Source organism: Mobula birostris, chromosome 5 (genome assembly GCF_030028105.1).
Source record: "Mobula birostris isolate sMobBir1 chromosome 5, sMobBir1.hap1, whole genome shotgun sequence".
Classification (NCBI taxonomy): domain Eukaryota; kingdom Metazoa; phylum Chordata; class Chondrichthyes; order Myliobatiformes; family Myliobatidae; genus Mobula; species Mobula birostris.
In genome coordinates, this window is record NC_092374.1 from 193206547 (window position 1) to 193233679 (window position 27133).

General features: G+C 43.7%; 2 protein-coding genes across 2 annotated transcripts; one reads left to right on the forward strand and one right to left on the reverse strand.

The window, feature by feature from the left end:
- Window positions 1–4764: 4764 nt before the first annotated feature.
- Window positions 4765–6635, forward strand: LOC140197408 (radiation-inducible immediate-early gene IEX-1-like). Its single transcript, XM_072257365.1, has 2 exons — window positions 4765–4974; window positions 5765–6635. The coding sequence occupies exons 1-2, from the start codon at window positions 4765–4767 to the stop codon at window positions 6137–6139; spliced, it is 585 nt and encodes a 194-aa protein (XP_072113466.1). The 3' UTR covers window positions 6140–6635.
- A 3842-nt stretch (window positions 6636–10477) lies between these two features.
- LOC140197409 (radiation-inducible immediate-early gene IEX-1-like) lies at window positions 10478–12584 on the reverse strand. Its single transcript, XM_072257366.1, has 2 exons — window positions 12305–12584; window positions 10478–11117 (listed from the first exon to the last, which is right to left on the reverse strand). The coding sequence occupies exons 1-2, from the start codon at window positions 12512–12514 to the stop codon at window positions 10821–10823; spliced, it is 507 nt and encodes a 168-aa protein (XP_072113467.1). The 5' UTR covers window positions 12515–12584; the 3' UTR covers window positions 10478–10820.
- Between the last annotated feature and the right edge of the window lie 14549 nt (window positions 12585–27133).

Consider the following 27133-nt stretch of genomic DNA (forward strand, 5'->3'; position numbering starts at 1 on the left):
GCCTGTTTCTTCTCCATTCCCAAGTTGAGGACAGTGTTGACTCTGCAGGGATCTTGGTTGAAGTGTTGGAAGTGGGCATCTGGGGTTCAACAGTTGTTTTCGCAAAGGCTGCCCACCCCCAAGACCGTCAGCCCGGCAGGAGGTTGTCACAGAGCTCTCTGCTAGGACTTGTCTGTGCCCTTTGGCTGCCTGTGCTTTGGGGAAGCCTGACCGGCTGGCAGAGATGTGTTCCCACTCTCACTGCTGCTGCTGGGCTGGGGAGGAAGCAGAGAAAATCCCCCCTCTCCTTGCTACACTGCTTTATCTCTGTTAGAATCTTTCCTGTAGTAACATGGGCTTGTAGCTTGTTAAGCAACCTTACGTTTGACACCTTGTCAGAAGCCTTCCGAAACTGCAAGAACATAACATCAACCGTTTCTTCTTTGTCTATCCTGCTTGTTATTTCTTCAGAGAATTTCACCTGGGATGGGATAGTTGTGTCAAAGGACCTGTTTCCTGCTGCATGATTGTACAACTCTGTGACTCCAGCTGTTCTTCGGTCTACTAAATATATTGCTGTGAACAACCTCAGGGCCTTGGAGTCAGTTGGGGCCAGTTTCATGTCTGGAAAAGTTTTCCAGCACCATTGGAAATCCCACCAGGGCATCAAGGTACAAGTTTGTCACTGGACGCTAATAATGGAAATGGGCCAAATATCATTCTACTCCAGCTATACCTTTCCTTGCAGTGCAGCAGTAATTTTGAAGGAATTTCTACATGCGTTATTCCATGCTATAGGAGGGATAGTGATAGAAAGATCCCTTAAGTTGAGTATGATACTCTCCTAAGTGGTTGTCTATTGAAGGCTCCCCAAGGCCAATCCAGGATCCGCATATTCTGGTGCTGTATGGGCTATGGATAGTGGTTGGGTCTTTTGGTTAGTTAGTCTCTCTTTTTGCAACAGGTGTTTATTCTCTGCAGCACAGCTGAGATCATTCTTGTGCAGCGCAGCTCCATCTTGAACAGATTTCCTCCAGATGCAAACTTTCCAGTTTTTAGATGTAATGTTGAATTCCTTCAGAATGATTTTGATGTTTATCTTTGAAGTATTTTCTTTGCCCACCAGGGGCACCGAGCTTTCTTCAACTGGGAGTAAAGGATCTATTTGGGGCAACAAGAGTTAGGCATCCAGGTGACATGACCTATCCATCAGAGTTGGTGATACTTTATCACGGTGGAAATGCTGTTCATGTTGACCTCCCTTTGTATGCTGGCGTCCTTTCAGCTGATCCTCAAAATCTTTCGTAAGGACCTTAAGTGATATTGCTTCAAGGCTTTCAGGTAGTCAGACAGGGGTAGAGAGGCATTGAGTGAACTCTTTTTAAATAATGACAGAAACAGGATGATTGCATCAGCTGAAAATTATCCATCTGCCTTCACTGAATGCTGAATGCTGGTGGCTTATTGTTCAGCATATGGCCCAACTTCAATGTAACCAGACATATCAGGGCATGTTGGCTTTCCAAGGAAAATTGCGGCGTGTAGACAAGCCCACAACATCCTTTACATTTCATTTCTTGTATAAGGATAAGGAAAATAGGAGAGGGGAAGACTATAGGCCGTTCACTTCCCACACAGGGGTGACTGTGATTTTCTGATGAACGGCTTGCATAAACCTTTCAGAGGAACTTGATATTTGTCTGTGACATCAGTGGAGATTGTTGGTCACATTAAGGGGATGGTTTTTAAGTATCCACTGACTGGAACATCCCAGGATGTGGGAGGACAAGCTGAAGAATGTACTGTAGTTTAGTGCACTCAATGGGACTGCCCTGTGGGGAAGGATCACACGGTGCTGACACTGGACACTGAGGGATTGTGTCCTGTGGGACAACCTTTCAAACAGATATGTGAAGAACAGGTGGATGATTAAAGTGAGGGCAAGACTGACCAGGGATAAAAGAGAAAGTAGGCCTGGGATCAGAGGAGGTAGAGGAGACCCTTAATGTGTACTTCGCTTCAGTATTCAGCAGTGAGACGGACCCTGTCATTTTCATGTCATTTTTAAATCTTTTTCCTTAATTATTATTGAATATCAACGAAAATACATTAAAGTAATCAAGTCAGCATGTCAATATGTATAATGAGGAATTAAATTGCCAAATAACTGATTAACAAAGCTAAACAGTATATCAATAATAATAAGAAAAAAAAAGTGTTAAAACTATTCTTTTTTGGAAAAAAGTAAGAAGTTAAAAAGAACCCCTGCTAACTAAAACAAAAAAAAAACCCTGCTAACAAAAAAAATGAAAAAAAAAACATTGGGAGCACAACCCCAGAGCTATATGCCATACAAGCTTCCATAAAAGAAAAATATCAATCTGCCAATTCAAATCCATTTAAAAAAGAATCAGAAGGAAATGCTCTTAATTAACTCAAATTAGATGATAGTAGCAGGCAAAAGAGCCCCACCTCTTCTCAAAGTCAAATCGAGGATCAAAAGTACGACTTCTGATTTTCTCCAAACTAAGACATAGCATCACCTGAGAGAACCATTGTATCAAAGTGGGAGCAGAGGCATCTTTCCATTTCAATAAAATAGCCCTTCTGGCCAGTAATGTAACAAATGCAATTACATGTTGGGCTGATATAGAAATATCATGAATACATTGAGGGATTATACCAAACAAAACTGTCAATTTATTAGGTTGTAAATTAATTTTTAAAGCTTTAGAAGTTGTAGAGAAAATAGATTTCCAAAACTGCTTCAATACAGAACACAACCAAAACATATGTGTCAATGTAGCTGTCTCAGTTTTACATCTATCACACTGACTATCAACATTAGGAAATATTTTAGACTGTTTCTCCTTTGTCAAATAGTAATGATGTACAATTTTAAATTGAATTAAAAATTGACTGGCACAAATCGAAGAAGAGTTAACCAAATTCAAAGTTCGCAACCAATCCTCTGTTATCAAGGTCATGTTAAGCTATCTTTCCCAATCTTGCTTAACCTTGAGTGAAAGATAATTGTACTGTTGTAATAGTAAATTATAAATATTCCCAATAAAACCTTTCACTAAAGGATTCATTTTTAAAAGAATGTCTAACAGGTGAGAATCCTGTATATATGGAAAATTACTTAAATGTTCTTGTAAGAAATGTCTGACCTGAAGATATTGCAAGAAATGTGAGTACGAGAGAGAGTATTTAGTTACTAATTTCTCAAAAGACATCAATCGGCCTTCTTGGAACAGATCCATGAAGGAATAGACTCCTTTATTCCTCCAAAGAAAAAAGTTTAAATAAATAATTTTGATAAATTAAACTAAGAAGGTTAAATGTTTTGAGATTAAAAAAATTACGAAACTGGTAGCAAATTTGTAATGACTGCTTAATCATAGCATATAAATTTAGATTAGAAATTTTAGCCAGTTGTACAGGTAAAGAAGCTTCTAAAAATGAAGTTAAGTAAAATTGTTTCACAGCTTTCAATTCCAAGGTGGTCGTTCATTTTTATCAGCCCAATATAACCAAGCACACATATAACATATATTAACAGCTCAATAGTACATTTTAAATTAGGCAGAGCTAGATGTCCATCCTTCTTTAATTTTCGTAAATGATATTTTCCAATTCTTTTTCTTTTATTATTCCAAACAAAAGATGAAATAATAGAATCAACCTGATCAAAAAACTTCTTAGTTAAAAAAAAGGAATATTTTGAAATACATATAAAAATTTTGGTAAAATCATCATTTTAACTGCATGAATTTGGCCAGCTAATGAAAGTGTAAGTGGACTCCATCTACCAAATAGTTGTTTCATAAAATCCACTAAAGGAATCAAATTAGCTCTATAAAGGGCTCTGTGATTTTTAGTGATAATAATACCTAAATATTAAAAAGAGTCCGTAACTTTAAAAAGAACGTCATCATATATAGAAGCAGAATCATTTAGAGGAAATAATTCACTTTTATGAAAGTTTAGATTATATCCCGAAAACTTTCCAAATTCACTTAATGATTTCAATAAACTAGGAAAATAGTGAGGTCAGCATAGAACAGATTGGTATGTTGGAACTTTTCGGCATTAAGAACTTCTAAAAAAACATTAAGGTTAAGATTAAAGGAAAACAAAAATTATTAAAAAACATTCTTCACTCAGAGGATTGTGAGAGGGTGGAACAAGCTGCCAGCACAAGTCGTGCATGCGAGCTTGACTTCAATGTTTAAAAGAAGTTTGGACAGGTACATGAGTGGTAGGGGTAAGGAGGGCTAAGGTCCTGGTGCAAGTCAATGAGAGTAGGCAGTTTAAATGTCTCGGCACGGACTTGATGGGCCAAAGGGCCTGTTTCTGTGCAGTACATTTCTATGGGTCTAATAAATGTCAAGGGCCAGATGGTATATACCCCAGTTTATTACAGGAAGCAAGGGAAGAGATTGCTGCACCCTTGGAAATGATCTTTGCATCCTCAATGGCCTTAGGAGTGACACTAGCTGAATGGAAGGTGACAAATGACATTCCTTTGTCCAAGAAAGGTAATAAGAATATTTCTAGTGATTATGTCAATGGCAGGCAAGCTATATCCAGATCTAAAGAGATGCCCTGCTTATTCAAAGAAAGGGGCTTCCCTTCCTCCACCATCAACGGTGCCTTCAACTGCATCTCCTCCTTTCTGCGCACATCTGCCCCGCGTCCACTGGAAACCTCAGAGCACAGATGTTTTTTTCTCTTTCTCCCGTTGTTGTCTAGTTACGCCCTCCTCAGATCCAAGAAGCCATGTGTAGGAGCTGCCGCTACCCCCAGCGAGCCTCCATGGTCCCCGGGCTCTCGCTGGAGTACAGGGACGACCCGTTCCTGAAGAAGCAGAGGGGCATCGAGCCGGAGATCTTCACTTTCCAGCCAGTCGCACCAGTCAAGGACCGTGCGTCGGTCAGTGGCCGGAGCCCGGGAAAGCGTCGAGCTGTTAAAGTCCTCTATCCGGCGCAGGTAAGTGCCCAGTTCCTCAGAAGATGTTAAATTGATCTTAACCCCATCTCAATCAATGTCCAATGTGCACTGCCCTTTAAAACTGAGCCAGCCGCTTAGTACTTCAAGCAACCGGCTCCTAAGCCGATTGTAGGTGCTAAGCTGGCGCGCATCTGCACGTCAGGATCAAAACTAAAAGAGAACTCACTTGTAAGATTAGGTTGATTTTGTTATAAATAGATGTGGGCTGTTTGTATCGGCTGCGAGTGAGGGAGAGTGTGGAGGAGGGGAATGTCAGCATCCCCTGTTTCTATTTGATTCCCTGCTTCAAGACTCGCAGGAAATACCGATGTGGGAAGGGGCGGGGGTGTAGAGCAAAATAAACGGTAAACGTTCTCCCAAGTGTCCGCATCTGGTAGTGAGGGGGACAGACTTGGATGCAGACTTTCCTCAGTCACTTTATTCGGGCGATAGGGGTGGAGGGGAATGGCAGTTTGCAACTTGGAGCTTGGACCAGTTCTCCCTGGCATTCTCCATCCGTCCCCCCCCCCCCCCGCCCCCACCCCCTTCCACACTGGCTCTGGTTATTTATCCCTGAACCAATGCCCCATTCAGGAGTTGTTTGTGGGAACGGAAACGGGAGATCTGATGGTTACTGATCGTGTAAAACTTTGAGCGCAAATTTTGCCTGGTGCAATCGCGATTATGAGCAGAAGACGGAACATCCCCAGTTGACTGTAAAGAGCGTTGAGTTGTTGAGCCATGATAAAATGCAATAGCAATGTTGATCGTTTCTCTTATTCATCTGCAGGTCAGAAAGTATCTCCCACCGGAAAAGAAGGACTGGGTAAAGAGGATGTTTTTCCTGTTCCTGGCCATTGTCCTGCTCCAGGTGTACGAAGCCACAGAGGGCAACGAGGAGCTCGCTGCTCCGGCGTCACCAGGCGACGTGACTCCGTTGTTGCCTACTAACAGATCCGCCCTGCTGCTGCCAAACCTGCCCATAACGGGGACTGAAACCAGCCCGGCCCTCGGGATCCCACGCGCCAGCCACGTCTGCGGATGGAACGGGTCGTCCCTCCACCAGGGCACTGCCGGGGATCTTCCCGATCAGCGGTGCGTCGTCTTGGACCTCCGTGAGGTCAAGAGCGGGGACGGCCTGAACTCCGGTTTCCTTGCCCTGTGAAGAGACGAGGCCGGCCTCAGTCGCTTGGGAAGTTTGACTCGGGCTTTCCTCGCCAAATAATATGAGCCACGGTGTCAGCTCGATCGCCAGGATGCGCCGCTAGCAACCTAGCGAGGGGAGGTAGAGGTGCCTTTCCAGGTCTTGTCAGGACTTGGGGCTTGAATGTGGGGGGCCACTCCCTGTTGGACTTTGCAGACGGAGGAGATAACTGTTAAACGTCGACCACGTTTACTTATTCGTCATTTGCAAGGCTACCCCGCAGCAATTCTGGGGCAGTAAATGCCACCTAACCTGTACATTAAACATTATATATTTATCTAATATTTTATTTATGTGCTTGCTGTGTAAGCAACATTTGTTTGACTGATGGAAATATAATGTATTTTGAAACACAATCTGTTCAGGTCTCGCTTTGAGAACTTGTTTGTAACTTCATTCACAAAAGTTTAAACCGTATTAACTGTATGTTCTATGAACACATGACAATAAACTATTATTGGGGAATATCTTGTCTTATGGTTTTACTAATAGGCAATGAGCAACTTTTTAAGTAAGTTCAATGGTAATTGCAATGTTTGAAGCGTAACTTTGGACAGAACTGCAACATTTTAATATTCTGTCTTTGTGTTCCAATACTGTACAACAGCAGGAGTAGGTTCATTATTTTCCACCTTAATTCTTCTGTAGATGACCCATAAGCATTGAAAACTGCCTGTGTCACTGCTATGCTTTAGTTGTGATCTAAAAAGTACCCATTTGTGAGTTACAAGCTGGAATCTAATTGAAGAATTTGAGTAGTTTTACATAGAATAATGGGTTAGAGTTCTTGAGTTGTAGAAGAACAGAACAGGCCTGTCAGTTCAAAGGTTCCATTTAATTTCAGAGAATGTATACAATAGACAACATGAAATTCTTACTCTCCACAGACATCCTCAAAACAGGGGGAAAAAAAACTCAGTGAATGACAGAAAAAAGCCCCCTGCCAGCCTCCCATGCACCAGCAGCATCAGCCATACCCCTTTCCACCCTCATTCTAATATAAAGCATCAGTATTCCCACCAATCACCATGCAAGCAACAGCAAAGGTCACGAGAGTACATCAAAAACTAACTGTTCACTCCAATGTTTTCGACATCCCACAGGCACCGTCCCTCACTCACAAGGGACAGACAAATATCACTCTTTCCACAGGGAGAGAGCAGACATACAGGCATTGTTTCAATATCACAGTTCAAAGCATCAGTTTTTATTTTGAGTTCCCTGACTTGAGAATCGGCAGCAAACTCTCCATTGCCATTTTCAGAGAGTGATCAGATTTCTCCAACAGACACTCACACTGTCTTTGATGTTCCAGCTCCCACTATACTTCAGTTCATGACACTGGCAATAATTTGTCAGACTTCAGGCCAAACCCGGACATATTAAAACGTGGCCAATCTGCGAGTTCCAAGAGCAGCCATGCAGAACCGTAGTTTGAATGCCGCTGTAGATCAAAGATCCCAACAGGACCGCACAACACCATGAGAAAGCAAAATAGAGACATCACAGTAGGAAGAATTTAACCACATTGTTGGGATGTCCAATATAAACAGCTCTACAATCAATTTAACCCTTCCGTCTTACATAGCCCACAACTCTCTGTTTTTCTTTCATCCCTCTGCCTATTTAAGAGTCTCCTAAATGTCCCTATTGTACCAACCTCAATCATCATCTTCAGCAGTGCCTTCCCGGCACCAACCACCCACAAGCAAAAAAAAACAACCTCAGGCATCAAATACCATCAAAGGACTTGGTAAATGTTGTTACTGATCTTGTCTCCATCAGGTCCAGCTCATTCCAGGTAACCACTGCTCTTTGTGTGAAAAAATTATCACTCAGACTCTCTTTAACCCTGCGCTCTCTCATTTAAACCTATGCCATCTAGTTCTAGTCATCCCTATCATCCAGTTGTAGTCATTCCTGTTATCATGGAAAATAGACACTGGCTGTCTACCCTAAAATGTATATAAGTTTATCCTGTCATCTCTCAGTGTCCTACACCCCAGGCTAAACAGACCCCCCTCCCATCCAATCTCTCCTCATAACTCAAGCCCTCCAATCTAACATACACGTGACTCTGTTCTACACTCTCTCCATTGTAACCCCATCTCTTCCTGCTGTGCAGTGACAGAACTGCACACAAGACTCCAAGTGCTGCTTTGTACAACTATTATAAACAATGCGTCATTTGTTGAAGCTGAGTGTAAGTGCTGCAGGCTGGCATCTGGTGGAATAGCAGATACATGGAGTGATCTCAGGCTGGTATGTAATACAGGGGTTCAGGGGTTTATATATGAACTAATTGATCCCTGGGAATGAGAACAGGCTGGAATACAATCCAAGGATTTAGGGCATTGATATATAAATTAATGAGTAACAAGGAATGAGTTACAGGCTCGGATCTAATACAGAGGTTCAGGCATTTTTACGTATAGAATAATGCACCCCTGGCAGGGAGTCACTGGTGTGGATTGGTCCAGGGTTTATCTCATAAATGGAATAAAAAATTGCCTGAGAGTGAATTACAGGCTGGAATTTAATCCAGGGGTTCAGAGGATACAATATGGCATAACGGACCGCCAGGAGTGAGTCACACTGGGGTCTGATCCACAGATTCAGGCATTGTATATATAGAATTATCTTCTCCAAAGATCATCACCTTGTTGTGGTAAAGAGGCTTGTGAGTTCCTGAGATCCAGAAAGTGATGCTGTCTGGAGATTAGCCATCTGGTGCTTAGCTCCTGGTAGGATCACCCATGGCGGTAAGGTCAAAGGGGAAGGTTCAGGCAGGGAGCAATCCAACCAAGACCTCACTGATGGAGCTGGCAGAAGATGATGACAGCGGTGAAGGGGCAGGAAGGCTGCAGCAATGAAGGATCCACAGCCGTCTTGCATTCCATGTCACAGGTCCTGACTCCGATCTGTCAAAGACCATGTGGTTGCTGGCCGTGCTCATCCTCTCCATGTTAAACAAAGTCATGCATGGGTTTTCTCCTTTAATGGAATCCATCCTAACATCTGGAACCCCTTTGGAGACCATTGTACTCAACTCAAGTGATCACGTTAGTACTATGTGTACAGATTCATGGACCCCCAAGAGTGAATTACAGGCTGGAATATAATCCAGGGGTTCAGATCTTTTATATAAAGATATTGGATCCCTCAAGGTGAGATACGGGCTAGAATCTAATTTAAGGTTTTGTGAAGATTAATGAATAGCTTGGAGTAAGTAACAGGCTGAAACCATATTGAAAGGTTGGGATGGTTTATATATGTATGGATGTCAGAGGGCATTGAGAAGGGCATGACTGTCAGTGGCCAACCTGCAGTGGAGAAGTGAGTTCCAGGATATGAAAACCACCCCGACATAATTTGCTGTGAGAAGGGAGTGAAATTCAGTCACCGTCGACATGAACAGATGGGATAACATGAGAGAGTCCCATCCTGTCACAGAGTAGTTACAGTACCAATGTCAATGGCCTTCCATATATTGGCGAGACTTGACGCAGGCTGGGAGAATGTTTCGCTGAACACCTATGCTCTGTCTGCCAGAGAAAGCAGGATCTCCCAGTGGCCACACATTTTAATTCCATGTCCCATCCCCATTTTGATATGTCTATCCATGGTCTCCTCTACTGTCGAGATGAAACCACACTCAGTCTGGAGGAACAAAACCTTATATTCTGTCTGGGTAGTCTCCAACCTGATGGCATGAATATTGACTTCTCTAACTTCCATTAATGCCCCACCTCCCCTTTGTACCCCAAACCCTTATTTATTTATTATTTTTTTCTCTCTTTTTTCTCCCTCTGTCCCTCTCACTGTAACTCCTTGCCCATCCTCTGGGCTCTCCTCCCCATTTCTTCCTCCCCAGGCTTCCCGTCCAATGATCCTCTCCCTTCTGCAGCCTCGTATCCCTTTTGCCAATCAACTGTCCAGCTCTTGGCTCTATCCCTCCCCCTCCTGTCTTCTCCTATCATTTCGGATCTCCCCCTCCCCTTCCCTCTTTCAAATCTCTTACTATCTCTTCTTTCAGTTAGTCCCGACAAAGGGTCTCGGCCCGAAACGTCGACTGTACCTCTTCCTAGAGATGCTGCCCAGCCTACTGCATTCACCAGCATTTTTTTTATATGTGTATTGCTTGAATTTCCAGCATCTGCAGATTTACTCGGGTTTGCGATATTAAAATGCCGCCGGTCTGTCCAAAATTAGGCTTCAAAACATTGCAATTACCATGGAGCTTATTTTAAAAGTTCCTCATTGCCTATCAGTAAAACCATAAGGTAAGATATTCCCCAATAATAGTTTATTACCATGTGTTCACGGAACATACAGTTAATATGGTTTAAACTTTTATGAATGAAGTTACAAACAAGTTCTCAAAGCGAGTTTTGAACAGCTTGTGTTCCAAAATACTTTATATTTCCATCAATCAAACCAAAGTCGCTCGCACAGCAAGCACATAATAAAATATTAGATGAATAAATAATAGTTAATGTACAGGTTAGGTGGCATTTACTGCCCTAGGATTGCGTATGCTGTGGGGGGTAGTCTAGTAACTGACGAAGTCTCAGCGTGGTCGAAGTTGAACAGTTACTCCCTCTGTCTGTCTGCAAAGTCCTGCAGGGAGTGCCCCCCACGTTCAAACCCCAAGTCCTGGAAAGATTCCCCCCTCCATCTCCCCTCTGAGTTGCAAACGGTGCTTCTTGGCGATCACGCTGATCCCGAGGGCTGGGCTAGCGGTGGCGCCAGCCCCCGGCATGGGCAGGTTTGGCAGCAGCAGGGCGGATCTGTTGGTGGGCAACAACGGTGCCGCCGCAACAGCGAGCTCCTCGTTGCCCTCCGTGGCTTCGTACACCTGGAGCAGGACAATGGACAGGAACAGGAAAAACATCCTCTTTACCCAGTCTTTCTTTTTCGGTGGGAGATACTTTCTGACCTGCAGATAAATAAGAGAAACGATCAACATTGAGCCATGATAAATACAATAGCAATAATTCAAAACTCTTTACAGTCAACGGAAGATGTTCTGACTTCTGCTCATAATCGCTAAGTTTGCGCGCAGAAAATTTCCCACAAACAGCAATCATCAGATCCGCACGCCTCAATGGGATATTGGTTCAGCGGTAAGTAACCCGAACAGCGGCGGGGAAGGGGGTGGGGCGGTAGCATGGAGAATTGGCCCAAGCTGCAAACTGCCACCCCTCCCACCTTTCCCTCGAGCAACGTGCTTGAGGAAGGTCTGCACAATTAGGCCACTCGGCCCCCTCCAATCCCGGAGACTGACACTAGGAAGGACCTTCCCCGTTCACATCTGAGCGAGTCTTGGAGCAACGTGACCAAACAGAAATAAGAGGGGCTGACAATCCTCTCCTGCAGACTCCCCTTCACGCCCTCTCACTCCCAGCCAATACAAACGGTCCAAATCAATCTACTTTAACTTGCAAGTGGCTCCTCTTTTAGTTTTGATCCTGACATGCAGATGCACCCCTGCTTAGCGCTTACAATCTGCTTGGGAGCTCGCCGGATAAGATGGGGTCGGGTGCTTGAAGTACTCAGCGGCTGGCTCCGATTTAAAAGGGCAGCGCGCATTGCTCATCGATGGAGATGGGTTTAAGATCATTCAATGTCTTCTGCACTCCGCTTCTCTTCTTCTTTGCATACCATCCAGACAGATTGTGCCATTCCCAAGTGCATGAATGCATTTAGGTATGACCTGCTTGGATGGCGAGCAGACTAAAGCTTTTCACTGCATCCCGTACGTGGCTACAATAAACCTATCTGCCTTCATTGGGTCCACAAGACATGGGTGCAGAATTAGGCCATTCGTCCCAGCTCTGCTTCGCCACTTTATCATGGCTGATTTTTTAACCCCCCCTCGACGCCATTCGTGGGCTTTACCCCCGTAATTTTTGACGCCCTTGCGAATCAAGTCTATTGAACCCCGCTTTAAATATACCCAAGGACTTGTCTGTGGCGGTGCGCTCTACAGCTATACCACCCCTGGCTGAAGAAATTGCCCATTCACTTTAATTATCTGCAGCGTGGCATTAACAGCTAATACGATGAGGTACGTACACGACGGGCTGAATGGCCTCTTGCGTAAGGGGAGATGGGGGCACTTACCTGCGCCGGATAGAGGACTTTCACAGCTCGGCGCCTTCCCGGGCTCTGGCCACTGACCGACGTACTGCTCTTGACCGGTGCGACGGTCTCGAAGGTGAAGATCTCCGGCTCGATGCTCCTCTGCTTCTTCAGGAATGGGTCGCCCCTATATTCCAGCGAGAGCCCGGGGACCATGGAGGCTCGCTGGGGGTAGTGGCAGCTCCTACACATGGCTTCTTGGAGGATGTAACTAGGCAGCAACCTGCAAAGGTGAAAAAACCATCTGTGTTCTGAGGTTTTCCAGAGACGCGGGAGCAATTTAATGCGCAGCCGGTCCCCGCCTTTCTCAGGTCTCACTGACCGATTGGATGCACTTGATCCCGCCTCCTGTCACACCAGCTTTGAGACAGCACGTTAGATCCCCTTTTTATTTCGGAAAATCTCTGGAGAGCCTAGAGCAAACCAGTGCAAGTTACAGCCTGGCTGTTTTGACAGTAAGCAGCTTACTTTTGTCGACATTGTAGATACAGTCTTACCGAAAGAATTTGAGCCGTGAATCGATTCCAGCTCGCACTCTTCCAGTCCCTAAACTTAGCCCCAACACGAAGTCTGCAGCTGCGTTCTTCAATCTTTTAAGATATGTCCCATTGCTTAGAAAGGACATGAACCGACGTAGGTACCGGGGGGAGTAAGAGAACACTCGGCCTCCGTCCCATCTGCCTTCTCATTACAGCAGTCATAAACACAATAGATTCTGCAGATGTTGAAAATCCAGAGCAACACACACACACACACACACACACGCACACAACACACACACACACACACACACACACACACACACACACACACACACACACACACACGCCTTCTCTCTTTTTCCATTACCCATTCCATTCTAGCTCCCCTCTTAACCCTTCTGCTCTCCTCACTTGCCCTTCACTTTACCCTGGTGCCCCTCCTCCATTCCTTTCTCCCATAGTCCACAGTCCTCTCCTATCCGATTCTTTCTTCTCCCTCCCAGCTTCTTATTTCATCCCCCTCTCCTACTCAACTACTTACACCCCTCCCCCCATATTCTGATCCAGCCTGATTTGCCGAGTTTCTCCATCATTTTGTATGTGTTACTCTGGAGGAACTGAGCATGCCAGGCAGCATCTGTGGAGGGGAATAAACAGATGATGGTCCCAGTTGAGACTCTTTATCAGGATAACGACATTCACCCTGCTGTTCTAACTTTCATCTTTCCCCTACTTATCAAGGTTTTATCTGTCCTTGTTTTAAGATACGCAATGGCCCTTTGAGAAAGAGGGTACAAACCCAACATCCTCCCAATGAAAGGTGAGCTCATCAGTTTCAGCCACTTCGCCTCTAACTTCCACCCTGCCCATAAATTCACTTGGTCCATCTCTGACATCTCCCTCCTCTTTCTCGATCTCTCTATTTTCATCTCTGGAGACAAACTGCCAACAGACATCTTTTATAAACCTATTGATTCCCAGAGTTGTGTCGATCTATACCTCTTCCCACCTTATCTCCTCTAAAGATGCTATTCTCTTTCCTCAGTCCCTCTGCCTTTGCCGTATCTGTTCTCAGGACATGATTTTCCATTCCAGGACATCAGAGAACAGGGTTTCCCTCCCTCCAATATTGATGCTAGGGCAACCGGTGGTGTAGTGGTATCTGTGATGGGGCGAGAGGTCTCAGGTTCAAATCTGGCTGGCTCCTTGTACGCTTTCCATCTGTGCTGGGTTGAGCGTCAAGCTGGAAACACATAAAAAAACAGATAAAAATGCTAAAGAAATAGCAAGAGTGCTGGCCAATGCTCCATGAGACATGACCAGGAACAACAACTATTGATGCTGCCCTCCCCCGCATCACCTCCATTCCCCGAACATCTGCGCTCACTCCATCTTCCCACAGTCTTAATAGTGATAGAGTTCCTCTTGTCCTTACCTCCCACCCCATCAGCTTCTGCATCCAACATATCCTCCACAACTTCTGCCATCTCCAAAGGGATCCCACCACTAAACATATCTTGACCTCCCTCCCCTCCACTTTTCATAGGGTTTGTTCCACGATTTCCTTGTCCATTCGTCCCTCCTCACTAATCTCCCCGCTGGCACAACCCTGCAGACAGCTCAAGTGCTACACCTGCTCATGCACCTCCTCCCTTATCTCTATTTAGGGCCCCAAACAGTCCTTCCAGGTGAGGAAACACTCACCTAGAAATCTGCTGGGGTCATCTATCATGTCTGGTTCTCTCAATGCACCCGCCTCTACGTTGGAGAGACCCATCGTGAATTGAGGGATCACTTCGTTGAGCAGCTCTGCTCCACCATCCACAAGCAGAACTTCCCAGTGGCCAAACATTTTAATTTCCATTCCCATTCCCGTTTCAACATGTCTGTCCATGGCCTCCTCTTTTGCCAAGATCCGGCCACCTCAGGGTGGAGGAGCAACATATTATTTTTATGTCTGAGTAGCCTCCAACCTGATGGCATGAATATCAATTTCTCCTTCCAGTAAAAAAAATGACCCCCCCCCATCGCTTCATCTCTGACCTTTTACCTCTTCTCATCTGCCTATCATTTCCCTCTGGGTCTCTTCTTCCTCCCCTTTCTCCTATGGACCACCCTCTTCTCCTATCAGATTCCTTCTTCCCTAGTCCTTGACTTTTCCCAACAACGGCTTCACCTTTCACCTTCCAGCTAGCCTCCTTTTCCTCTCCCCACCTTCTTATTCTGGCTGCTTCCCCCTTCCTTTTCAGTCCTGAAGAACAGTCTTGGCCCGAAATGTCAACTATATATTAATCTCCATAGATGCTGCCTGACCTGCTGAGTTCCTCCATCATTTTGTGTTGTTAAATTCCTTGCTGATTAGATTTGATGCAAACATGCTGCATTTCATCGTATGTATTAATGTACAGTAACAATAGAGCTTATCTTTAAAATCATTTTTCCACAGCCTCTGGTAGATAGTTACAAGCATTCACATCCCTTTAAGAGATGAAGTTTCTCCTCCTTGAATCACCTTATCGAGTGCACAGTTGGGGCATTGACTACCCAGCTCACTTATTCAAACATATAGGCAAGCATAAGGAAAGTTCGATCAATAACAATTTAAATAGCAATTTAGACCCTGATCTAGCAGCTTGTGGGGTGCTTTATTCTATGTGGAGGCAACTGAGAGAAGGTTTATTTGGACTGGTACCTGGAATGGATGTGCTGGTTATCTTGTGAGGAAATGTTGACAGGGTAGTCTTGTATTCACTTGAACAGCAATGTTATTCTTAACCTGTGCTGCCTGCTCTGGGAGTACATGATAGGACAGTGTGAGGTGTGTTTTTGTCTATCTTGAAGCTGTCCAATACTGTCTTCTTAACATTCAGACCCAGTAACCAGACTGATTACAATCGAGTCCAGACCTGTGTCGCTGAAATTAATTGCTTTGCTTGAGATTCCTTCTGACTGTGGCTGTGCAAAATCAGCTTCAGTCAAGCAGCAACACACACAAAATGCTGAAGGAAATCAACAGGTCAGGCAGCATCTATGGAGGGAAGTGAACAGTCAACATTTCAAGCTGACAACCTTCATCAGTTTGGCTAGATTGGAAGTATTGCATTCAGTTCTGGTTGACCCATTATAGGAAGGATGTGAGGCGTTTGGAGAGGGTGTAGAAAACTTAATACCAGAATGCTGCCTGCTATAAAGGGAAGGTGACAACTGGGTCATTTTCTCTGAAGTGATGAAGGCTGAGGGGAGATTTGAAAGAGTTTCATAAAATTATGAGAGGCATAGTTAGAGTAGACAGACATTATCTTTTTTTCCCAGGGCTGAAATGAGGACATGCATTTAAGGTGAGGGGGGTAAGTTCAAAGCAGATGTGCGGGGCAAGTGTTTTGCATGGCGAGTGATGTGTGACAGGAATGCACTGACAGGGATGGTGCTAGAGGCAAATACAATAGTGGGGTACAAGAGATTGTTAGATAGGGACACAGATGTGTTGGAAATTGAATGATGGGGACATCTTGTAGTCAGAAGGGATTAGTTTAGTTGGGCGATTCATTGCAAAGTTAGTTCAGCACAACATTGTGTTCCTGTGCTCTACTGATCTTGGAGTGTATACTCATGCACCTCCCTGAAGTATCATCGGGATTCAATTAGTTGTCCAATAGACATGTCCAGACTCTGAGAGACGATCATAAATACAGAAGATTCTGGAGATGCTGGAAATCCAGGGCAACACCCAAACGCTGGAGGAAATCAGCAGGCCAGGCAGCATCCACGGAGGGGAATAAACAGTCAACGTTTTGAGCCAAGACCCTCCTGATGACCCTCCCTCTGAGGGAACTCTGCTGTGTGATTTACTCTGTGTGACTTTTGTCCTTCTTGACCCTCTAATGTTAAAAGTATGGTCTTGCCCCTTATGGGCAAGGATTTGATCTTGTTTCCAGGACCTCTGGACAGTGGAGCTCAGTGAAACCCAGGTTTTTGAAATCTCCAGCCAGACCCTGATACGTAGTGCTGCACTTTCGATCCTTCATTGAGATCATCTCCCCTGGTCTGCTATATCAGGAGCATTGCACACATGGTGCCTTTAGCATTGTCAAGGACCCCTCCCATCCATCCAACAATCTCTTTGACCCCCTAGCATCAGGCCAGACCATTAGGACAAGGACTTTTCTGATAGAAACCAGCTTCTTCCCCTAGGCCATGGAACTAATGAACTCCTTACCACCACCCAGGTCTCATCATGCAGGAATCACCAGTAGCATTATGCTATTCACATTTTAACGTGTCATAAATACTCCTTATGGTAAAGGTCAATCTTCAGGAATATATGTTATTATTTGTTAATTTATTTGTGGTAATATTACTATATGTATTGTGTGTGAGTATGTGTACTGTGTTGTACACCTCGGTCTGGAGGAATGTTGTTTCATTGGCAGTACATGTGTACATGGTTGAATGGCCTCTACCTACTAACCCACCCCACTATTACTTTATAATTTCCTGTCAGAGTCACCTTATGTACAGACACTCATGTACCTAGTGTCACTTCATGGACAAATAGTCAATCGATGTTTATAAGCTATCTTATGTATTTATATTTATTGTGCTTCTTAATTTATTATGTTCTATTTGTGCTGCATCAAATTCAGAGTAACAATTATTTAACTTTTCTTTACGCTTGTGTACTGGAAATGACACTCAGCAGATGAGGCAGTATCTATGGAGCGGAATAAACAGTTGTCATTTTGGGCCAAGACCCCTCCAATGACCCTCCCTATGAGGGAACACTGCCATGTAATTTACTCTGTAGGTCCCTTGTCCTCCTTAATCCTCTAATGTTGGAAATATAGTCTTGCCTTTTACCCCCGCTAGGATTTGATTTTGTTCCCAGGACCTCAGTACAGCGGAGCTCTGTTTTCAAAATCTTCAGCCAGGCCCTGATACGTGGTACTGAACAGTCACATCCTTCACTGAGATCCTTTCCCATGTCCTGATATTTCTTTGTTCTGGCAGATCACCTTCATTTCAGTGGCAAACAGCTGGGTTGGTTCTCCTCCAGTTCCAGTGAATAATATGGTTCATTTTCCGAAGTGTTAATGGAATTTTCTTGTCCCTGGGGAATATTTACGGAGCATGCTCGCCAGCCTCAGCCTGTTGCTTCAATTCAGAAAAAATGTCTCAGCTTTTTAATTTGGACTTTAATCTTTCTCTTGTGACACAGGGATGATTCCTCCTTCATTCATTGAATGAAGCTGCCCTTAGGTCACAGAAGAACAGATCCCCTACTTTGCCACCAAACTCTTGGTGGACTGAGACCTCCTGGCAGCCTACACAACGGGGGCAACCTGAATGACTTTCCCCCATGGTATTGTTATCAGCATTGCTGCCTCTCGTGTGAAAGAGTGGAGGTCAGTTTCCCCCGGGAGGACGATGGGGAAGTTGTGATTGTGAACAATTTTGGGCTCCATATCTGAGGAAGGATGTGCTGTAACTGGAGAGAGTCCAAAGGAGGTTGACATGAATGATCTCTGGAATAGAAAGTGTGGATTGACATTATGTTAACAGAAAGAAAATAGACTGCTAAAATTAGTGGGCCATTCTCAAATTGACAGGATCAGAATCCTTTATTATCGCCAAGTATGTGGACACATACAGGGAATCCGATGCTGGTTTCCCTGAGCTCTCGCTGTACCAATGGTCTGCTCTGAGGCACAGTGCTAGAGATGCTAAATCCGTGACTCAGAATGAGAAGATCAAGTATAATATATCCAAGTTTGCTAACAAGATCCAGCTAGGTGACAGTGTATGAGGAGAAGATGGAGAGGTGACAATGGACAGACTACATGAAAGGTAGAGAACAGTTTCATATGAAGGAATGTGAGGTCATTCACAATGTGGACTACTTATCATTTAGGTAATGAGATGTTGCCGTTCAGAGGGACGTGGGTGCCTTTGTACACAGATCATAAAAGGTTAATGTTCTCCAATTAGGAAGACAAGCAGTATGATGTTCTTTGTTGCAAGAGGATTTGAGTGTAACAATAAATCAGGTTCAGATTCATTTATTTATCACATGTGCATTGAAACATGGTGAAATGCATTGTTCACATTAACATGCCGCACAACCTAATGATGTGATGGGGCAGCCTGCAAATGTCGCCACGCATTCCAGCACCAATATAACATGCCCACAATGCTTGGCAGAACAGCACAGAACACAGAGACTAAAACAACAGCAAAACAAGCCCTGTTCCTCTCTCCCATTCACCTACTGTACACAGTCCTCCAACCCCAGGGCAGGCCAAAGTCAGCCTGCAGCAGACTTAGGGATTCATAGACACTGGGCTTCAACTTCCTCAGTGGACTTGCAAGAGACCTGCAGACCCAGGTTTCTGCACCTTCCAGAGTGCGATCGACCCTGTAAGATGCTCTACTACAATCATACATGGTTCTGGTGAGATCATTCCTGCAACATTATGTGCAGGCCTGGTTTCCCTTACGCATAAATTATATAACCGTACTAAGGGGAGTACAATGAAAGTTTGACCGACCGATTCTTGCAGTGGTATGCTGGTGGGGTCCATTCTACAAGGGCGCTTAAGTGGACTGGTATATTAGGAATTTGAGATTTGGGTTGTCACCTAGGAAACTTGTACAGATGTACTATGGAGAGCATTCTGCTTCACTGTCTGGTATAGGGTGACTACTGCACAGGATCGTAAGAAGTAAAACTGGTCAGCTCCATCTTGGGTACTAGCCTCCATAGTATCGAAAACATCTTCGAGATGTCTCAGTAAGGTGGCATCCATTCTTAAGAACCCCCATCATCTAAGACATGCCCTCTTCTCATTGTTACCGTCAGAAAGGACTACAGAAGCCCGAAGGCACACACACTCAGCGATTCAGGAACATCTTCTTCCCTTCTGCCATCCGATTCCTGAATGGATATTGAACCCACAAACACTAACTCACATTTTTTATGTTTTAATTTAGCTATTTAACACACATATGTACACTTACCGTCATTGATTTACTTATTTATTTTTTGTTCTATATTATCATGTATTGCATTGTACTCTGCCATTAAGTTAACAAATTGCATGATATGGGGTGATATTAAATCTGTTTCTGATTTTGATATGCTCTACATTCTTTCTCAAACATGCAACATTCTTCCAGGATGGATGTGAGGCGAAGAAATCTGCTGGCTGGGGTAACTAGAACCACAAGTCACCAGCTCAGAATATGACGTCTCCCATGCAGGACTTAGGGAAGCAGACATTTCTTCACCCAGAGGAATGGCGAATCTTTGGGACTTCTTATTCAAGATGAAAGAGATCGGGACATTTATGGGTATGAAGCGAATCAAGGGAAACAGGAATTGAGCAGGAAAGTGGTATTGAGGTCAAAGGTCAGCCATGATCATGTTGAATGGTGCAACAGAAGCGAGAGGCCGAATGGCCTGTTTCTTCTCCATTCCCAAGTTGAGGACAGTGTTGACTCTGCAGGGATCTTGGTTGAAGTGTTGGAAGTGGGCATCTGGGGTTCAACAGTTGTTTTCGCAAAGGCTGCCCACCCCCAAGACCGTCAGCCCGGCAGGAGGTTGTCACAGAGCTCTCTGCTAGGACTTGTCTGTGCCCTTTGGCTGCCTGTGCTTTGGGGAAGCCTGACCGGCTGGCAGAGATGTGTTCCCACTCTCACTGCTGCTGCTGGGCTGGGGAGGAAGCAGAGAAAATCCCCCCTCTCCTTGCTACACTGCTTTATCTCTGTTAGAATCTTTCCTGTAGTAACATGGGCTTGTAGCTTGTTAAGCAACCTTACGTTTGACACCTTGTCAGAAGCCTTCCGAAACTGCAAGAACATAACATCAACCGTTTCTTCTTTGTCTATCCTGCTTGTTATTTCTTCAGAGAATTTCACCTGGGATGGGATAGTTGTGTCAAAGGACCTGTTTCCTGCTGCATGATTGTACAACTCTGTGACTCCAGCTGTTCTTCGGTCTACTAAATATATTGCTGTGAACAACCTCAGGGCCTTGGAGTCAGTTGGGGCCAGTTTCATGTCTGGAAAAGTTTTCCAGCACCATTGGAAATCCCACCAGGGCATCAAGGTACAAGTTTGTCACTGGACGCTAATAATGGAAATGGGCCAAATATCATTCTACTCCAGCTATACCTTTCCTTGCAGTGCAGCAGTAATTTTGAAGGAATTTCTACATGCGTTATTCCATGCTATAGGAGGGATAGTGATAGAAAGATCCCTTAAGTTGAGTATGATACTCTCCTAAGTGGTTGTCTATTGAAGGCTCCCCAAGGCCAATCCAGGATCCGCATATTCTGGTGCTGTATGGGCTATGGATAGTGGTTGGGTCTTTTGGTTAGTTAGTCTCTCTTTTTGCAACAGGTGTTTATTCTCTGCAGCACAGCTGAGATCATTCTTGTGCAGCGCAGCTCCATCTTGAACAGATTTCCTCCAGATGCAAACTTTCCAGTTTTTAGATGTAATGTTGAATTCCTTCAGAATGATTTTGATGTTTATCTTTGAAGTATTTTCTTTGCCCACCAGAGGCACCGAGCTTTCTTCAACTGGGAGTAAAGGATCTATTTGGGGCAACAAGAGTTAGGCATCCAGGTGACATGACCTATCCATCAGAGTTGGTGATACTTTATCACGGTGGAAATGCTGTTCATGTTGACCTCCCCTTGTATGCTGGCGTCCTTTCAGCTGATCCTCAAAATCTTTCGTAAGGACCTTAAGTGATATTGCTTCAAGGCTTTCAGGTAGTCAGACAGGGGTAGAGAGGCATTGAGTGAACTCTTTTTAAATAATGACAGAAACAGGATGATTGCATCAGCTGAAAATTATCCATCTGCCTTCACTGAATGCTGAATGCTGGTGGCTTATTGTTCAGCATATGGCCCAACTTCAATGTAACCAGACATATCAGGGCATGTTGGCTTTCCAAGGAAAATTGCGGAGTGTAGACAAGCCCACAACATTCTTTACATTTCATTTCTTGTATAAGGATAAGGAAATAGGAGAGAGGAAGACTATAGGCCGTTCACTTCCCACACAGGGGTGACTGTGATTTTCTGATGAACGGCTTGCATAAACCTTTCAGAGGAACTTGATATTTGTCTGTGACATCAGTGGAGATTGTTGGTCACATTAAGGGGATGGTTTTTAAGTATCCACTGACTGGAACATCCCAGGATGTGGGAGGACAAGCTGAAGAATGTACTGTAGTTTAGTGCACTCAATGGGACTGCCCTGTGGGGAAGGATCACACGGTGCTGACACTGGACACTGAGGGATTGTGTCCTGTGGGACAACCTTTCAAACAGATATGTGAAGAACAGGTGGATGATTAAAGTGAGGGCAAGACTGACCAGGGATAAAAGAGAAAGTAGGCCTGGGATCAGAGGAGGTAGAGGAGACCCTTAATGTGTACTTTGCTTCAGTATTCAGCAGTGAGACGGACCCTGTCATTTTCATGTCATTTTTAAATCTTTTTCCTTAATTATTATTGAATATCAACGAAAATACATTAAAGTAATCAAGTCAGCATGTCAATATGTATAATGAGGAATTAAATTGCCAAATAACTGATTAACAAAGCTAAACAGTATATCAATAATAAGAAGAAAAAAAAAGTGTTAAAACTATTCTTTTTTGGAAAAAAGTAAGAAGTTAAAAAGAACCCCTGCTAACTAAAACAAAAAAAAAACCCTGCTAACAAAAAAAAATGAAAAAAAAACATTGGGAGCACAACCCCAGAGCTATATACCATACAAGCTTCCATAAAAGAAAAATATCAATCTGCCAATTCAAATCCATTTAAAAAAGAATCAGAAGGAAATGCTCTTAATTAACTCAAATTAGATGATAGTAGCGGGCAAAAGAGCCCCACCTCTTCTCAAAGTCAAATCGAGGATCAAAAGTACGACTTCTGATTTTCTCCAAACTAAGACATAGCATCACCTGAGAGAACCATTGTATCAAAGTGGGAGCAGAGGCATCTTTCCATTTCAATAAAATAGCCCTTCTGGCCAGTAATGTAACAAATGCAATTACATGTTGGGCTGATATAGAAATATCATGAATACATTGAGGGATTATACCAAACAAAACTGTCAATTTATTAGGATGTAAATTAATTTTTAAAGCTTTAGAAGTTGTAGAGAAAATAGATTTCCAAAACTGCTTCAATACAGAACACAACCAAAACATATGTGTCAATGTAGCTGTCTCAGTTTTACATCTATCACACTGACTATCAACATTAGGAAATATTTTAGACTGTTTCTCCTTTGTCAAATAGTAATGATGTACAATTTTAAATTGAATTAAAAATTGACTGGCACAAATCGAAGAAGAGTTAACCAAATTCAAAGTTCGCAACCAATCCTCTGTTATCAAGGTCATGTTAAGCTATCTTTCCCAATCTTGCTTAACCTTGAGTGAAAGATAATTGTACTGTTGTAATAGTAAATTATAAATATTCCCAATAAAACCTTTCACTAAAGGATTCATTTTTAAAAGAATGTCTAACAGGTGAGAATCCTGTATATATGGAAAATTACTTAAATGTTCTTGTAAGAAATGTCTGACCTGAAGATATTGCAAGAAATGTGAGTACGAGAGAGAGTATTTAGTTACTAATTTCTCAAAAGACATCAATCGGCCTTCTTGGAACAGATCCATGAAGGAATAGACTCCTTTATTCCTCCAAAGAAAAAAGTTTAAATAAATAATTTTGATAAATTAAACTAAGAAGGTTAAATGTTTTGAGATTAAAAAAATTACGAAACTGGTAGCAAATTTGTAATGACTGCTTAATCATAGCATATAAATTTAGATTAGAAATTTTAGCCAGTTGTACAGGTAAAGAAGCTTCTAAAAATGAAGTTAAGTAAAATTGTTTCACAGCTTTCAATTCCAAGGTGGTCGTTCATTTTTATCAGCCCAATATAACCAAGCACACATATAACATATATTAACAGCTCAATAGTACATTTTAAATTAGGCAGAGCTAGACGTCCATCCTTCTTTAATTTTCGTAAATGATATTTTCCAATTCTTTTTCTTTTATTATTCCAAACAAAAGATGAAATAATAGAATCAACCTGATCAAAAAACTTCTTAGTTAAAAAAAAGGAATATTTTGAAATACATATAAAAATTTTGGTAAAATCATCATTTTAACTGCATGAATTTGGCCAGCTAACGAAAGTGTAAGTGGACTCCATCTACAAAATAGTTGTTTCATAAAATCCACTAAAGGAATCAAATTAGCTCTATAAAGGGCTCTGTGATTTTTAGTGATAATAATACCTAAATATTAAAAAGAGTCCGTAACTTTAAAAAGAATGTCATCATATATAGAAGCAGAATCATTTAGAGGAAATAATTCACTTTTATGAAAGTTTAGATTATATCCCGAAAACTTTCCAAATTCACTTAATGATTTCAATAAACTAGGAAAATAGTGAGGTCAGCATAGAACAGATTGGTATGTTGGAACTTTTCGGCATTAAGAACTTCTAAAAAAACATTAAGGTTAAGATTAAAGAAAAACAAAAATTATTAAAAAACGTTCTTCACTCAGAGGATTGTGAGAGGGTGGAACAAGCTGCCAGCACAAGTCGTGCATGCGAGCTTGACTTCAATGTTTAAAAGAAGTTTGGACAGGTACATGAGTGATAGGGGTAAGGAGGGCTAAGGTCCTGGTGCAAGTCAATGAGAGTAGGCAGTTTAAATGTCTTGGCACGGACTTGATGGGCCAAAGGGCCTGTTTCTGTGCAGTACATTTCTATGGGTCTAATAAATGTCAAGGGCCAGATGGTATATACCCCAGTTTATTACAGGAAGCAAGGGAAGAGATTGCTGCACCCTTGGAAATGATCTTTGCATCCTCAATGGCCTTAGGAGTGACACTAGCTGAATGGAAGGTGACAAATGACATTCCTTTGTCCAAGAAAGGTAATAAGAATATTTCTAGTGATTATGTCAGTGGCAGGCAAGCTATATCCAGATCTAAAGAGATGCCCTGCTTATTCAAAGAAAGGGGCTTCCCTTCCTCCACCATCAACGGTGCCTTCAACTGCATCTCCTCCTTTCTGCGCACATCTGCCCTCAGCCCATCCTCCTGCCATCCCTCCAGGGATAGGATTCCTCTTGTTCTCACCTGTAACCCCATCAGCCTCTGCAACCAGCACATAATTTTCTGTATCTCCAGCAGGATCCCACCACCAAGCACATCTTTCCCACTCCCCGCACTTTCTGCTTTCCACAGGGATCACTCCCTACGTGACTCCCTTGTCCATTCATCCCTCTCCACTGATCTCCCTCGGGACACTTACTCTTGCAAGCAGAACAAGTGCTACACCTGCCCCTATATCTCCTCCCTCACTCTCTCTCCCTACCATTCAGGGCCCTAAATAGTCCTTCCAGGTGAGACAACACTTCACCCTTGAGTCTGTTGGGATCTTCTACTGTATCAGTGTGGGCTCCTGTGAGACCCGATGCAGATCGGGAGACCATTTTGCCGAGCACCCATGGTTCATCCGCCAGAAAAAGTGGAATGCCCCAGTGGCCACCCATTTTATTTCTACTTCCCATTCCCATTTTGACATGTCCACAGCCTCCTCTACTATCACGTTGAAGCCACACTCAAGTTGGAGGAGCAACGCGTTATATTCCTTCTGGGTAGCCTCCAACCTGATGGCATGAACATTGATTTCTTGAACTTTCGGTAATTCCACACCCCCTCCTACCCTTCACCATCCCTTATTCCCATTTCCCCCTCTACCTTATCCCCTTACCTGCCTATCACCTCTCTCTGGTTCTCCTTCCCCTTTTCTTTCTTCCATGGACTTTTGTCCTCTCCTATCAGATTTATCCCTTCTCCAGCCCTGTTTCTCTTTCACCAATCAACTTCTCAGCTCTTTACCTCACCCCCACCCCCCCCCACAACCCCCGGTTTCACCCATCACCTTGTGGTTCCTCCTTCCCTTCCCCCACCTTCTTACTCTGACTCCTCATAAATTTTTTCAGTCCTGATGAAGGGCCTTGGCCCGAAACATGGACTATACTCTTTTGCAAAGAAGCTACCTGGTCTGCTAAGTTCCTTCAGCGTTTCATGTGTGATAGAGGATTCATAGAGACAGTCGGGAGAAGTATTATTTGATGAGGGATAGACAGCATGGCTTTATGAGAGGCAGGTCACGCTTCATGCACATTGATGATGGTAGAGCAGTCTCATGTGGTGTATATGGATCTGAGTAAGGCATTTGATAAGGTTCCGCATGGCAGGCTCATTTAGAAAATCAGGAGGTACAGGAGTCAGGAAATCTTAGCTGTGTGGATTCAGAACTGACCTGTTCAGAGAAAGCAGAGGGTGGTAGTAGACAGAGCATATTCAGCCTGGAGATTGATGCCCAGTGATATTCCACAGGGAACTTTTCTGGGAACCCATGCTCTTTGTTATACGTATAAATAAATTGGATGCCGGAGTGGAGGGTCGGATAAGTTTGCAGATGACACAAAGGTTAGCGGTGTTGTAGCTTACCACAGGATATTGATAGGATGCTGAGCTCTGCTGAGGAGTGGTAGGTTGAATCTGGAAAAGTGTGAAGTGATTCAGTTTGGAAGGTTGAACTTGAAGGCAGAGTACAGGGTTAATAGTAGGATTCTTAACTGTGTGGAGGAACAGAGGGATCTTGATATTTACATCCATAGATCCCTCAAAGTCACAGTGCATGGTGATAGGGCAGTGTAAAAAGGCATATGGTGTGCTGGCCTTTCATTCGCTGGGGGATTCAGTTCAAGAGCTGTAAGGTAATGTTGCAGCTCTACCAAACCCCAGTTAGACCAGAATTGGAGTATTGTGCTCGGTTCTGGTCACTTCATTGTAGGAAGGATGTGGAAACTTTAGAGAGGGTGCAGAGGAGATTTAGCAAGACGTGACCTGGATTGGAATGGATTTCTTATGTGGATCCTGTCTGAGGATCATCATCTTATCACGGTGGAGAGGCTCGTGAGTCCCCGAGATCCCTAGAGTGATGCTGTCTGGAGTTCGATGTCTGGCGTGTTTGTTCCTGGTAGGACCACCCATGGGGGAGGTTCCAGACAAAATGATCCGATGAAGTCTTCAACAGTGGAGCTGGCTGAAGATGATGACACATCACAATGGCAGCGAAGGCAGAAGGAAGGCTGCAACAGAGAAGGGACCCCAGTTGTCTGGCATTCTATGTCACTGAACACTGACCCAGTTCTGGCGAGGGGCTGTGTGGTGGCTGTCTATGCACCAGCCTCCCTACATTAAACGAAGCCT

Excerpts from the sequence above, each read along its gene's own strand:
- LOC140197409 (XM_072257366.1), bottom strand. The coding sequence starts at position 12,514 with ATGTGTAGGAGCTGCCACTACCCCCAGCGAGCCTCCATGGTCCCCGGG. Across the intron at positions 11,118-12,304 it reads AAGTCCTCTATCCGGCGCAG|GTCAGAAAGTATCTCCCACC; the intron begins GTAAGTGCCCCC and ends ATTTATCTGCAG.
- LOC140197408 (XM_072257365.1), top strand. The coding sequence starts at position 4,765 with ATGTGTAGGAGCTGCCGCTACCCCCAGCGAGCCTCCATGGTCCCCGGG. Across the intron at positions 4,975-5,764 it reads AAGTCCTCTATCCGGCGCAG|GTCAGAAAGTATCTCCCACC; the intron begins GTAAGTGCCCAG and ends ATTCATCTGCAG.